The 15,925-nt window shown below is 38.5% G+C and overlaps 1 protein-coding gene across 4 annotated transcripts in view; it reads left to right on the forward strand.

Annotated features, from left to right (window-relative positions):
- pam (peptidylglycine alpha-amidating monooxygenase) overlaps positions 1-15,925 on the forward strand; it is a 54,191-nt gene that overhangs the window by 23,546 nt on the left and 14,720 nt on the right. For all 4 annotated transcript variants that reach the window (XM_085167596.1, XM_085167599.1, XM_085167598.1 and 1 more), the window contains 13 exons: positions 3,072-3,120; positions 3,323-3,390; positions 4,133-4,213; positions 4,302-4,378; positions 5,867-5,970; positions 6,757-6,950; positions 7,166-7,222; positions 8,741-8,870; positions 9,476-9,592; positions 9,721-9,793; positions 10,021-10,231; positions 10,612-10,815; positions 11,247-11,362. In XM_085167596.1, coding sequence (XP_085023722.1) covers positions 3,072-3,120; positions 3,323-3,390; positions 4,133-4,213; positions 4,302-4,378; positions 5,867-5,970; positions 6,757-6,950; positions 7,166-7,222; positions 8,741-8,870; positions 9,476-9,592; positions 9,721-9,793; positions 10,021-10,231; positions 10,612-10,815; positions 11,247-11,362 — 1,481 coding nt within the window. The remainder of the gene's footprint in view (positions 1-3,071; positions 3,121-3,322; positions 3,391-4,132; positions 4,214-4,301; positions 4,379-5,866; positions 5,971-6,756; positions 6,951-7,165; positions 7,223-8,740; positions 8,871-9,475; positions 9,593-9,720; positions 9,794-10,020; positions 10,232-10,611; positions 10,816-11,246; positions 11,363-15,925) is intronic.

A 15,925-nucleotide genomic window follows, 5' to 3' on the forward strand; every position in this document is an offset into this window, starting at 1 on the left:
TGCACAAAACACTGTTTTGTGCTGCCTGTCTGCTGACGGCCTCCTATAACATGCTTCAGCTTCACTCTACATGGATGCCTTTACCTTTCTGCACGCCTTCCTATCTGAAGAACTATAAAATTTTCCTACTTGTATAGTTAAATAAATATCTACTATATTACCCAAAATGATTTATCATTAGTGGACAATGACAGTAGGTGCAGGATTTTTTTTAGAACCATTCCTTTAGCAAAAGAAGCAAGGAAACACTTCACTACACATAACACTTCATTACTGGCAAATTGTACATAAATTATTAAAAATAAAAATATTATTCTGCACAAAAATGTTCCCCATGGATTAACATTTCTCCTCAACATGTTTAGGACTGAGCTTAAACATTTCATACTTTGTTTAATTTACAGTAAATGCATCAGATTGTATAAAATATGTCATGAGAGGACCACATATCTTTTGGGGGGGAAAATCAGCTGTTAAGAACTTAGAAAAACAGATTTAAAAAAAAGTATTAAAATATACAGTTTATAAAGTTTTTATATCTACAAGAGACAAGGCAAAACTGTTGGTTAAACGCTGCACATTTGCTCAACCAAGTGATTTCTCAGAGATGCTATTCTTAAAGTTTTAGCTGAGCTTCCACTTGCCAGTTTTATCAAACTGGATTTGACACCTTCTCTTCTTTATGAAGGCTTTCCTTGCTAACTTGCTAAAGGAGTTATTACAAACTTTCACGCACTACAGTCCATCTTCTCTATATCACACAAGTTGTATCTAACTTGGGTACCACCTAAATTTGGTAAAAGTGTGTCAACTTTCTTGAACACTGGCCTTCACCTATTAGCCTCTGGCCTTCTAGCCTGGGCTTATCAATTTGAGCTAACCAAGCAAGCCAAGGAAACTGCTGTTCTGTGTCAAATCAAATCAAATCAAATCAATTTATTTATATAGCACTTTTCACAGGATAAAAACCACAAAGTGCTTCACAGTAATATAAAACAGAAATACATAAAATACATTAATAATAAAACACAGCAAAAATCTAATTAAAAGTCAATCTAAATAAATGAGTCTTAAGCTGCTTTTTAAAAGAATAAATACAATCAAGGCAACATAATGATGTAGGGAGAGCATTCCACAACCTGGGGGCCACCGCTCTAAAAGATCTATCACCTCTGGTCTTAAAACGAGTTCGTGGGACTACCAACAGCCTTTGATTAGAAGATCTCAGGCTGCGAGAGGGAGCGTGGGGTTCTAAAAGATCAGAAATGTAAGCAGGGGCATCACAATTCAAAGCTTTAAAAGTCAGTACCAAGATTTTAAAATGAATTCTGAAATGTACTGGAAGCCAGTGTAATGAACGTAACACTGGTGTAATGTGCTCTCTTTTCCGTGTCTTAGTTAAAAGCCTTGCAGCAGCATTCTGGACTAACTGGAGACGCTCAAGATTCCTTTTGCTCAAACAAAGAAAAAGGCTGTTACAATAATCTAAGCGAGAAGAAATAAAAGCATGAATAACCATTTCTAACTCAGACTTAGACAGCAAAGTTCGCAGTTTGGAGATGTTTCTTAGCTGAAAAAGGCAGTTCCTAATTAACTGGCGAGAGTGTTGTTCTAGGGACATGGCAGAATCAAAGATCACACCAAGGTACCTGAGGCTCAGGTGAACAGATGAGCCAAGAGAACCAAGATGCTGTTTGATTAGAGATATCTGGTTGTCAGGGGCAATAATTAATGTTTCTGACTTCTCAGAGTTCAACTGTAAGTAGTTGTCACCAAGCCACTGTTCAATGGAAGCTAAACATTTAATTAAAGAGGACAGTTTATGGACTTCCATCGGCTTAAAAGAGCAATAGAGCTGAATATCATCAGCATAGAAGTGATAAGACACCTCAGGGAACTGTCTAATTATAAGTCCTAGAGGTAACATGTACAAAAGAAAAAGAATAGGACCCAGAACTGAACCCTGCGGTACCCCACATCTCAGATCTTTAGAATGTGACATAAACCGATTTGCAAGTTTCATTATCACTTGTTCATTGACTTCAATGGGCCAATATTTTTACTTATTAATATTAATAATTTTGGCCCATTGATATTATTAATATTAGCTATTTATTGATCCCCCTCTATCAACATTTATAACAACCAATAAATAAAAATTTATAAAGTAAACAAAAGATGGGTGAAATATCCCCCAACCATGTTATAAGTGTTGATTTTGCATATTTGTCCACCAGATGGTGCACTGCAATTTGCCAGTTGCAACACCTGTGTTTGAAATGCCAAAAACACACCAGCTGATATGAGCAGAGTAGTGCAGTGCATGAATGAGTAAATAAAGGACTTCACATAATGACCCATATGGAAAAGATATATATAAATCTTATAAAGTTTGTATCTGTCTTGTATGAAACTTGTACGAAAAGCATACAAGAGTGAAAACACATATACAATCCCTTGAAAAAATATATAATGAAACTTGCATGTTTTGTATACTTACTAAAAAAATATATGAAAGTAATGAAAAAGTGGCCACTTTCATGAGTAAATCATATATGTTTTTACTATTTCTTTTCCATATGGGGAGTGTTTGGCTATCCCATATGGAAAAGAAATAGTAAAAACATATATGACTTACTCATGAAAGTGGCCACTTTCATGAGTAAATCATATATAAATCATATAAGGCTTACATGATTTACTCATGAAAGTGGCCACTTTCTCATTACTTTCATATATTTTTTTAGTAAGTATACAAACATACATACATACAAGTTTCATTATATAATTTTTCAAGGGATCTTATATGTGTTTTGACTCTTGTATGCTTTTCATACAAGTTTCATACAAAACAGATAAAAACTTTATAAGATTTATATATATCTTTTCCATGTGGGATGTTTTGTGTTGGAAAGAAAAAGAAATTGTCTGATACATTAGAAGATCAGATTTTTAAAACACCAAATATCAGTATCTTCTCCAAAATCTACATTGGTTAGGCTCTGATCATTTATGTTAATCACAGCGTAACTGTATAAATATCATAGTCCCCTCTTATTTGCCTGTTGCAGATCACCATAGAGATTGCTCAGGACTTACTTTAAGAATGACTTCTAGGCCGTAAGTAATGAGTTAAATATATGAACTTTTCAGTTAATAATGAAACAAAATAAATTAGAAGATGTTTTAACAGTTGTTTCTTCAAGACTGCTTTCTGGTTGAGAACATCAAAGAATATAAACATCGATAACCTGAAAATAAACATTTCCTTCCAATCCACTAACTTTTTTTGTTTTTGTTCTTCTGTTGGACTTCTAAAAAGGCAGCCATTCATTGCTGGCATATATTTGCTCATGTCTGTGGACACAGTTATCCTTCCAGGACAAAGAGGTATGCTATAAGTCTTTTAACATAGCACAGTCCAACCTGCAGTAAATCGTGTGTTTGTGTGTGACAAAGTCTCATTTACGGGTTTATGTACTTTGTCATATAACAAAACTAACTTGGATAGCGTCTTTATTTGTAAGTAACAAATTGAATAGGTTGATTTTGTTCATCTGGACGTAGCGTTTTGAGAAATGTTTCGTCACTCATCCAAGTGACTTCTTCAGCCTCAGCTGACTGCAGGTTTTCCCAACCTTGTAAACAGTACATTGCACATTTTATTTCTGTGATTGCAGCCATTCCATAACTCTCTGTGAATGTTACTCATGGCCATTGATCTATCGTCTATGATCAATGGTTGTTGATCAATGGTCATGAGAATCTCCATATTAATGATCAAGGAACTGACCTCACAGCCCAGTGTTTGTTTAGTGGGCTGGTTTCAGTTATTGTGCAATATACTGTTTATAAGGTTGGGGAAACCTGCAGTCAGCTGAAACTAAAGAGGTCACTTGGATGAGTGACGAAACGTTTCTCCCTTTGAATATACTATGTCCAGATGAACAGAATGAACCTTTTGGAATTTACTTATCTGGATTATTGAGCATACATCAAGACAAATTGAATAAATATTTAAAAGTAAAGCCAGCTGTTTCAGTCTGTTCACAAATGCTTGATAGAATGCATGAATGGATAAGTCAGAAGAAAAGTGATGCCTGTCCTGACTTGCTTTGCTTTCCTGTGTTAGTTACAGATGCAGATGTCGCATGCGATTATACTTCATATCCAATCTACCCATTTGCCTTCAGGACCCACACACACCACCTTGGTGAGAAAAAACAAATAATTTTCTAACTTTTTCAGATCATTTTTTTTATCAGTATGAGTGTTAGTATGAATTAGTCTGTTTTTCACAGGTAAAGTGGTCAGTGGCTACAGAATCCGAGATGGGAAGTGGACCCTGATTGGGAGACAATCCCCTCAGCTACCACAGGTAGGTCATCAAATCAAAGGCCCATTTTTGGAAACCACACAGTACTGTGCTTGAGCAAACTCTCATTTCTTTATATACTGCTCAAAAATATGTTTCTAAATCATGGTTGGCTTGGGAATCAAATACATTAAATAAATTGAAGGAACACTTTTAAAGTATAGTATCAAGTCAATTAAACTTCTGGGATACTGATCCGGGCAGTTAAATATTAGAAAGGTTGTTAATCAATTTCAGCTGCTTGATGTTGGTGAAAAGAACAACAGGTACACAAAAGAGGGTCAAGAATGAGACAAGCCCCAAAACGGCAATGGTTTTCCAGGTTGAGGGTACTGACATTTTTTCCATCCTCATATTTCCTGACTGTATACATACTTTATATCCAGGTGATACTTAGACTTTAAAAAATGTTGGATAGGTAGTCCAGTTCCTCTAGGATGGCCCGTTCATATGTGCCATTCGCAAAGGTTTGCTGTGTTTCTCAGCTTATTCTCAAGAGCATGAAGGAGAAAGGCAATTACTTTAGGAGAGCTGGGGAGTAAAAGTTCCGTACCCAATTATAACTGGTATGTGTTCCTTTGTACAAGAAGGAACAGTATGAGCATTGCTAGATCCCTACAAAAAGATCTCCCACAGAGCATTGGTGTGAATGTCTATTACCGGAAAATCAAGCCATCCACATGATGTACTGTAAAAGAAAACATGATTCACCAGACTAGGTCACCTTTTTCCATTGCTCTGTGTTACAGTTCTTATGCTTTATAATGCCCATTGTTTGTGCTTTAGAGGTGCACAGGGTTCAGCATGGGAACCCTGACTGGTCTGCACTGTGTATTCTGATACATTTCTATCAGAACCACACTTTTTTTGGCAGTTTCAGCCACATTCGCTCATCTGTTGGATCAAATCACACAGGCCAGTCTTTGCTCCCTATGTGCATCAGTGATGTACATGGAGTGACACACTTGGCTGCCCATGACCTTGTTGCTGGTCCACCAGTTATGTTTCCTTGGACCACTTCTGATAGATACTGACCACTGCAGAATACACCACAAGAACTGCAGTTTTGGAGCTGCTCTGATCCAATCATGTGCGCATCACAGTTTGGCCCTAGTCAAAATCTTTCAAATCCTTAAGCTCAGCCATTTTTCCTGCTTCTAACACATTAAGATTAAGGACAAAATGTTCACTCATTAACAGAAGCTATGATGAAGAGATTAATCTGTTACGTCAAGACACAACTCTAGCGTCTAGGCACTGTAAGTAGGTGCCATTTTAGGCCTGAATAATGTATACAGCAATTTTAAATACCTTAACAAACAACTAAAAAATTGTCCTAGGTACAAAAACTGCAAGAAACCTAATGTAAAAGCAGGTCCTCTCTTTCTTTCTCTTTAACGCTCTCTCTCTTTCTTGCTCACGTTGTCTGTTTCTTTTCAAGTACAGCTTAGTTTTCTCTTTGCTCACCACTGACTGATTTTTTCTCTTTAGGCTTTCTATCCTGCTAACAAGCAGGTGAATGTGAAATATGGTGATACCCTTGCTGCCAGATGTGTGTTCACTGGTGAGGGTAAAACCTCAAAAACTTACATTGGGTGAGTTCTTCAACCTAATGTAACCTCAGTGAAAAAGTATAAGACTTATATCCATTTACTGTTTTTCTCAATATGGTATGCACTGAAGGCATAAAGAAACCAAGCATTAAGTTTCCAAGCATTAAGATTTAAAAAAAACACTGTGCTAAAATTGTATTGATCTTAATTTAAAAAAATGTCTCGTACCAAACTCTGCCCTGCCTTTCCACATAAGAATGTATCTAGAATGTGGGTTTTTTGTATGTGCCTGGCCCGTAAGGCCAGCTAGTAATTGCACTTGCCTTATTGAAACGAATGAAGGCCCAGTAATGCTAATTTCTTAACATGGACTAAAGCTCTTAAGATGCAACCATCTTATTTCTTTCACATTTTAGTTTTGATTTCATCTGACATTTACAAATTGTAAGATGATTAAAAAAGTCTAGTTCTAAGTGCCCTGTAATGTCCTGCCTCTTGCGCAAAGTTAGCTGGGATAGGCTCGCGCCGGCCTGTGACCCCGATAAGGATCCTGTATTTCTTGTGCTGGTAGTTGATATTAATAAATTGTGTCCAACTGTGACAGTTAGTCATTTAAAATAAATATGCTAGTCCTCAATTGTCAGTGATTATTGCTAATTTATAGAGGGATAGCTGCTGAAATATAATACTCTATGTTGAGAAGTTTGTAGACAAGGTCTTAATGTTACACTTACAACATAAAACTATTTACACAAACATTATTTGCATGTTTGCATATACTAACTAAGTGAGAAATCAATACCAGGTATCTGTCTTTTTTTAATACAGCGGTACTTCTGATGATGAAATGTGCAACTTCTATATAATGTATTACATGGAAAGCAGACATGCTATCCCTTACATGAACTGCATGGAGATGGGTTCTGAAGAGCTGTTCCAACATATTCCCCCTGAGGCAAATGTACCCATTAATGTCAGTCCAAGCCATACGAATTCTGTGATGCATCTGGGACAATCCACAGGTACTGCGACATCAAATATTGTTCATACTAACCATCTCTAATCCAAATTGTTAACTTAGCATTTGTTGTTTTTTGTAGAATAAAATCTATGCTAATTTAAGAATTTTTAGTCATTTTTCGCAATTCTTTCCATCTGTGGTCCATTGTCTTTTTAAAATTAATTGTATAACTACCATATTTAGTTACCATATTTTGTTTTTTTTTCTCTCATAAAGATGATCGTGACTACGCAGTTGTGCTGGATACAAATAAACCAAAAACTGTGGATCAGGGTAAGTTCTAACACTTTGCACTCTCTCTCTCTTTGTCTTGTCTTGCTCTCTCGCTCTCTCGCTCTCTTTCTCTCCACACACACACACACACACACACACACACACACACACACACACACACACACACACACACACACACACACAAATACTATAAGAATATGGAGCTTTTTGTATTATTGTAGGGTCTTTACCTTACTATATAAAGCACCTTGAGGCAACTATTGTTGTGATTTGTAGCTATATAAATAAAATTGAATTAAAAAATTTGAATTGAATTTAAGCTAAGGATAACAATGTAATAACAATATAATGATGTTTAAATTGAGAAGGTGTAGTGTAGGCACTAATTCCAGTGTAGTCTGCATTCAGGCAAGTGTACGTTTCTTACACCTTGAAAAAAGTATTACAAGCCCAATGCACAGTCACTTACATAAATTTGAAGTATGTAAATATGCATGTATCTTTTTTCTGTTGCCTACATTGTAGAGGGTGACTTTGCCTTTAAACACGAAAACAAGTACGGTCAGGGGTTAAAGTAGGATTTAGGTGGGGGAATCCTGAAATCAGTTGTAATGGCTCATTATGGGGAAAAAAAATCACAACTCAGAAGAATTTTTATTGAGAGCTCCAGTGGATTTTCTTAGTGTACAGGCTGTGATCAGCTGACCTGCTGCTCTTTGTAGATTTACACACCTGAATTCAACCAGATGTCAGCTGATGTTTTACAAGTTGTTGGCTGATTTACTGCTTATACTAATATTTTACTGGATGTCCTCTGTGCAGTTCAACAGTGTTATTTACTTTAAAGCCATCACAGTACAGCAAATAACACAGTTAGTCTACCTCAGTTTGTTTAGCATCACATTTCACAATATGAAAAAACATAATGTCATGTGTACAAACCCAATATCTAATTTAAAAACATGAAATCAGAAATTTTAAGAACATTTAAAAAGTAAAAGTAAAACATCTGGAAAAAAACTACTCAAGTTCAAATGAAAATTCTACTTAAGTAAAGTAACGAAGGATTTCTACTTTACTTGCCATCTCTGTCTGCCATCTCTGTCTGCCATTTATGATTCAGTGGTACTACTAGGGTAGTACCACTGAATCATAAATAACTGCAACTGAAAATGATTGTGAAGCATGAATAAAACAAGTCATACCAACTAGATACTGGGAATGAGATGCAGCTAATTAGGTAATGCAAACATGTGCGCTTTTCTTCCAATGATTACACAAAGCTCTAAATTATCATTGACGGTTGAAACATAAATCACTAGCTGAAATCCAATCTTGCCGTGGTCCCAATTTAATTCTTGAGTGTCATAGCCCAGAATAATCACTGATTTGTATCCAGTCTGCAAATACAGAGCACTAGTTTTGTTACTGATATATTGTATGTGCACTTTACCACACTGTGTACATTTATTTATTATCATCAGATACCAGGTACCACTTTTTGACACTGTGTTGAGCATACCTTAACTTGTGTGTGTGTGTGTGTCTTTGTTATAGACTACCATTTTGAGCAAGTTTCAGCTTGGCCACAGAGTTCACTTCAGCTAGGACAGGTGTCAGGACTTGCTCTTGACTCAGATTCTAACTTGGTCATTTTTCACAGAGGTGACCACCACTGGGGAGCAGAGTAAGTTTGTTTTACTTAAGTTATAACCATTCTTCTCTTAAACAGCTTTTTCAACCAAAAGAACATCAAAAAAAACCCTCTCAGTAATGTTGTGTACTCTCAGTCTAATGTAATGCCTTCACCTTACTGGCAAAGAACACAGATCTTGTATTAGCAGTTCAATTTTTTTTTTTTGTATATTGTATATTTTTTTTGTATAACAAAAAATCCAAATAAGTTTTAGTCTTGATGGTTCAAAAAATTACTATTATAGTTAAGAAAAGCATTTAGTGCCTCCTCAGACAGCAACCTTTTTTAGTCTAATAGGATGCCAGTTACCAGTCATGTCTAAGAAATGAAGAATAGGAGGAAAGGAAGCTGAAAAAGTGATTTTACCAGTAGATTGTAGGATGAAAGGATAAGTATGAGATAACACAAAAAAAGTGCATAATAGAAGTCAGCTCTAATCACTTTTTTGTATAATGTGACGTGGATGACAATTTACTTATTAAATGAAAATACTTTTTGTTGCATTTAACGTCTAGAAAAATCACCACACATTGTTTTTATAAAAATGCAAAAAGACATTCATGGTTTTTTTTCTTTGTTTGTTTTTTGTTTTCCAGCTCTTTTAACAATCAGGCAAAATACCAGCAGAGGTCCCTAGGACCAATTCAGCAGTCTGCCATTTTAGTTGTAGATCCATCCAAGGGCAGTATCTTGAAGGCTTCTGGCAGAAACATGTAAGTGATACAGAGCTTTAGTGTTTTTTTGTTATTGTTTTTTTGTGTGTGAATTAGAGCGCCGACAACCAGGCATCTCAAACACAGTCATAATTGTCTTATAATGAAGCATTTCTCTGATGTTGCAGGTTTTTTTTGCCTCATGGAATAACAACAGACAAAGAGAATAATTACTGGGTGACTGATGTGGCTCTTCATCAGGTAAGCTGCTGTTTTTGTAAGGTGCATTCTCAATGAGTATGTATAGATTGCACTTCATATTTGCCAATAAATTAAAAGATGGAGACATTTTGAAATTGTATATTACCTATAAGAATAAGGTTTGAGGATTACGTATTTAAAGCGGATGTTGTATCAATTAACTTAGTTTAAATGACCACAAATGCAAAAGGGAAAGTTTAAGATGCTTCACTTTGTATACTCATCAGGTGTTAAAAGTTAGCAGTGATGGCAAAGACAAAACCTTGATGGCATTAGGAGAGGCCTTTATACCAGGGAGTGACAACAACCATTTCTGCCAGCCCACTGATGTGGCAGTTGACACTGAAAGTGGGAACATCTTTGTCTCTGATGGTTACTGTAATGCCAGGATAATAAAGTTCTCTGCTGATGGCAAATACCTGTCTGAGTGGGGTGCAGGTATCTCACCAGCGACACACACACACACACACACACACACACAGCAAAGCTTGGATATTAGCCTATTTGCTACAATGCTTAAACCATATGTGTAGTAAGAAGTATTAGACACTAAGGTGACATTAACATCTCATAAAATATAATTTCTTTATTATTCTGCCACACAAGTTTTTGTGGAGATTATAATTAGTTATACTTGTGTTAGCTGTGGAGTGTACATGTATCAATTTTAAATGCAAAGCTGTATTTGCAAACCTCGCTGTTTCTTGATTTATGAAACTAACACAAATAGATCCAGAAGGTTAAGAGATTACTGCTACCATAGTGTCTCCAGACACAATTTACATTATTTTAACCTTGTCTTATCTTTTGGACTATAGGCTCATCAGACAGGAGAAGGCGAATACCTTTTCATATTCCCCACAGCCTGGTGTTACTTCCTGATAAAAAGGAAATTTGTGTGGCAGATAGAGAGAATGGACGCATCCAGTGCTTTATAGCAGAAACTGGAGAGTTTGTCAAGGAAATTAAAAAAGATGAATTTGGAGGGGAAGTGTTTGCTATCTCCTACAGCCCTACTGGGGGTAAGTTTACTAACTGAATACTCAGTAGAAGTCAGTAGTCGTATTGTTTCCTCTTAAGCTTGTTTTCTTGCTGCTTACTGCAATAAGCTATTGTAAAATATATTTTTGTGTATATCTTCTGCAGTTTTTTTTTTACTTTTCAGTCTAAGTGGTGTCCTCAATATTTTTTTTAATGTTAATCAATGTTCATCCTTTGTTGTGTTAGGTCACAATGACATCCTCTAGAAAAAACATGTAGATCCAGTGTTTACAAGCTTTATGCGTACTCGGAACTAATATCCAAGATGCATTCATTTTAAGAGTTCTTTTTATTTATTTTATTACTCAACAACTCTCTTTCTGCTTTACATGTATACATGCTTAACAATTTGTGTGTGTGTGTGTGTGTGTGCGTGTGTGTGTGTGTGTGTGTGTCTTTCTTCTGTGTGAAGATGGCTTGATTTTTGCAGTAAATGGGGAATCGCTATCTCGTCCAGTTCCAATTAGAGGTTTTGTTATAGATTATTCAACCAAGGATATTTTGGACACCTTTAGCCCTAACAAAAAGGTAAAAACACTTTTTAATACAATCAAAGGTTCTCCCCCCCCAAAATGTTCTAATAACAGGTCTATTGAAATCAAAAGCCTGCCTGCGTCTGCTATTTTAAGATCTCTGTGGAAGTACTTCTATGTCCCCTTGTACCTGTGCCTCTGGTTCTTCTCTCCCAAGTATTCCTTCAACTTGATTTATGTTTTTGTGGGAAGTGTAGGCAGTTGCTGGAAGGCAAATATGGTGAGTGGTCAAAGTGATTGAACATTGTCTAAAAACATTTTAGTGCATTTTGAGCTATCAAGACATCATGCTACAGATCTGACATCAAGAAGGCCGCTGCAAAAAGGAGTGAAACATATTTTCATAAGTATGATTTTTTTTCTTCAGAAAATACTTAACTACAGTTTGCTAATATTATTTTACTTAACTGCATTTCACGTAGATTCAGTTTAGGCCCTATGTTTATAAATACTATACCAGATGTTTCAGCCCTTTTTTTTATAAGATTATAATTCTTATACAAAAGTCTTGTTTTTTTTTACTTGCAGCTTGTCCTTTTGATTTTGTTCTTTGTTGTTTCTATATCTGTATGGTTGTGGTGTTGATTATCTATCTAAATATAAAACCTTAATGAAAGTAGCAACAGTTTCCATCGGTACTCATTTAAAAATATAGTGTACTGAGTTTGTGTACGAAAAAACTGACAATGATCAATCTCTTCTGGTATCAGGTTCTTGTGTCATATATTTTTGCCAGAGGTCTTGAATTCTTCTGCATGCATACTGTTTTGGCTATAGATGCACATTCATATGGCACTTTATTGTATAACTTTCATTAGCACTTTCCTTAACCATATATATATATATATATACAAAAAACACCCAGCACGCCCCTGCGGGCGGTTTATCCTTCAAGCTCGGGTCCTCTACCAGAGGCCTGGGAGCTTGAGGGTCCTGCGCAGTATCTTAGCTGTTCCCAGGACTGCACTCTTCTGGACAGAGATCTCCGATGTTATTCCCGGGAACTGCTGGAGCCACTCGCCTAGCTTGGGAGTCACCGCACCTAGTGCTCCGATTACCACGGAGACCACCATTACCTTCACTCTCCACATCCTCTCGAGCTCTTCTCTGAGCCCTTGGTATTTCTCCAGCTTCTCGTGTTCCTTCTTCCTGATATTGCGATCATTCTGAACCGCTACATCGATCACTACGGCCGTCTTCTTCTGTTTGTCTACCACCACTATGTCCGGTTGGTTAGCCACCACCATTTTGTCCGTCTGTATCTGGAAGTCCCACAGGATCTTAGCTCGGTCATTCTCCACCACCCTTGGGGGCATTTCCCATTTTGACCTCGGGACTTCCAGGTTATACTCGGCACAGATGTTCCTGTACACTATGTCGGCCACTTGGTTATGGCTTTCCATGTATGCCTTGCCTGCTAGCATCTTGCACCCTGCTGTTATGTGCTGGATTATCTCTGGGGCATCTTTACACAGCCTGCACCTGGGGTCTTGCCTGGTGTGATAGACCCCAGCCTCTATGGATCTTGTACTCAGAGCTTGTTCTTGTGCTGCCATGATTAGTGCCTCTGTGCTATCTTTCAGTCCAGCTTTGTCCAGCCACTGGTAGGATTTCTGGATATCAGCCACCTCCTCTATCTGCCGGTGGTACATACTGTGCAGGGGCCTGTCCTTCCATGATGGTTCCTCATCTCCCTCCTCTTTCTTGGGTTTCTGCTGCCTGAGGTATTCACTGAGCACTCGGTCAGTTGGGGCCATCTTCGTGATGTATTCTTGGATGTTCGTTGTCTCATCCTGGACTGTGGTGCTGACACTCACCAGTCCCCGGCCCCCTTCCTTCCGCTTAGCGTACAGCCTCAGGGTGCTGGACTTGGGGTGAAACCCTCCATGCATGGTAAGGAGCTTTCTTGTCTTTATGTCAGTGGCTTCTATCTCCTCCTTTGGCCAGCCTATTACCCCAGCAGGGTACCTGATCACGGGCAGGGCGTACGTGTTGATGGCCCGATTCTTGTTCTTACCGTTCAACTGACTCCTCAGGACTTGCCTGACCCTCTGCAGGTACTTGGTGGTTGCAGCTCTCCTAGCGGCCTCTTCATGGTTCCCATTCGCCTGCGGGATCCCCAGGTACTTGTAACTGTCCTCTATGTCTGCAATGTTGCCTTCTGGTAGTTCAATCCCTTCAGTTCTGACTACCTTCCCTCTCTTTGTTACCATCCGACTACACTTCTCCAGCCTGAACAACATTCCAATGTCATTGCTGTATAGCCTGGTAGTGTGGATCAGTGAATCGATGTCTCGTTCACTCTTGGCATACAGCTTGATGTCATCCATGTACAGGAGGTGGCTGACAACTGCTCCGTTCCGTAGTCGGTATCCGTAGCCAGTCTTGTTAATGATCTCACTGAGGGGGTTCAGGCCTATGCAGAACAGCAGTGGGGACAGAGCATCTCCTTGGTAGATCCCGCACTTGATGGTGACTTGTGCTATGGGCTTGGAGTTGGCCTCTAGTGTTGTACGCCACATCCCCATTGAGTTCCTGATGAAGGCTCTTAGGGTCCCATTGATCTGGTACAATTCTAGGCATTCCAGTATCCAGCTGTGGGGCATTGAGTCATAGGCCTTCTTGTAATCAATCCAGGCAGTGCACAGGTTGGTCAGTCTGGTCTTGCAGTCTCGGCTGACTGTTCTGTCTACCAGTAGCTGGTGTTTTGTACCTCTGGTATTCTTGCCAATTCCTTTCTGTGTCCCGCTCATGTATTGACCCATGTGCCTGTTCATCTTAGCCGATATGATGCCTGACAGGAGCTTCCATGTAGTACTGAGGCAGGTTATTGGTCGGTAGTTGGAGGGGACCGGTCCCTTCTTGGGGTCCTTGGGGATCAGGACCCTCCGACCTTCGGTTAGCCATTCCGGGTGTCCCTCGTTAACTAGCAGCTGGTTCATTTGTGCTGCCAGACGCTCGTGGAGTGCAGTCAGCTTCTTTAGCCAGTAGGCGTGAACCATGTCGGGCCCTGGTCCTGTCCAACTCTTCATACTGGAGACCCTTTCTTGGCTATCTGCCAAGTAGTAGTCTAACCACTACGCTATCCAGCTGCGCATATAATATATATATATATATATATATATATATATATATATATATATATATATATATATATATATATATATATATATATATATATAAGGGGTGCAACGATACACAAAATTCTCGGTTCGGTTCGATACTTTGGTGTCACGGTTTGATATTTTTTCTATACAAAAAAAAATGTTCATGCCCTTTTATTAATTTGTCATTTATTAAATTTTCACGGCACATTCTGCACCACATCTCTGTGCGTTCATCATTTGTTTGAAGCACTTTTCTGAGAATACGTGCTTCTTTTGTGGTTCGGACTCCTTCTAACATTTCTTTGGAGGTGGAGGAACACCAAAGCAATTGCTTAAAGGAGCTTCTTCGACATCTCTAAGAGTTCTAAACAAATGTCTGTCCTCCTCCAGAAAATCTTATGTATGCAAACACGCGTTGCAACTTCTTATCTTGTGCGCGTTTTTTATTTTGACAGCGAATGCGCACCTGCGGACCACTTATGTGCAGCCCTGGTTATTTCTTTTGTCCATGAAACCATAAAGCTGCACTTTCTTTTTGCCTTATAGTCTGATTTGTCATAACTTTTCCGTTTTGTGGTAAGCTTTTCTTTTGCTGTCACTTCTTCACCTTGACCTGTCTTATTTGGCTCAGCAGAACTAAAATATATATCCTGCTGCTTTTACACACGCATTCACATAACGCTCAGCGATTCTCTGCGCGATCAACCTCTCACATGTTTAAGCTTGCTGCGGGAGATTTCACTTGTCATGTTTGCATAGTAAGCTAACGATTGATAAGACGATGTCAGAGGAATTGGTGCGCAAATTATCATCACTCACCAATCAGTGCTGTCGCTCTCTATACACAGTTTGCGCGATTGCAAAGTGAAAGCAAAAAACAAGCGCAAATTCAAACGCGATTTCAATATGTCACATATTGACAGTGGCTCACCGATGCCAATGACATAATTACCCAGCTACATTTCCGAAAGAATGCAAAAGCATTGACATATATTTTTCCTTCCTATGATAGGCCGACGGGCAGGGCAGGGCAGCCCGACTGGAAAAATCGCTAGCCCCGGGACGTCGGGCTAGCGATTTTGCGAGCCCTGTATCTGATTGAGGAATCACTCATCTTTGGAAAAGAGAGTTTATTACAGAGAAATGGCTCTTTCCAAAATAAAAGCTATACTATACGCTTCTTCTGGGCTATATTCTCAGCAGCATATTAAACATATCAGGTCCCCATAAGAAGAATCATGTGCTAACGGCTGTTAGCTTGCTTGTTGTTTTTGTCTGCTTCCACTTGTCTTTGCACTAGGATGATGTCGGCGTAAATGTGCAGTCATATTCGTTGTGTTCCCACTAGTGCTGTCAGCGTTAATCTGAAATGAGGTTAACGCCACAACACGGCAAATCTCCGTTAACGAGCTACTGCGGATTGCCCCGTGTGTGGGGCTGGACGGCCAACA

Source organism: Neolamprologus multifasciatus, chromosome 7, assembly GCF_963576455.1.
Source record: "Neolamprologus multifasciatus chromosome 7, fNeoMul1.2, whole genome shotgun sequence".
In the NCBI taxonomy this organism is placed as follows: Eukaryota; Metazoa; Chordata; class Actinopteri; order Cichliformes; family Cichlidae; genus Neolamprologus; species Neolamprologus multifasciatus.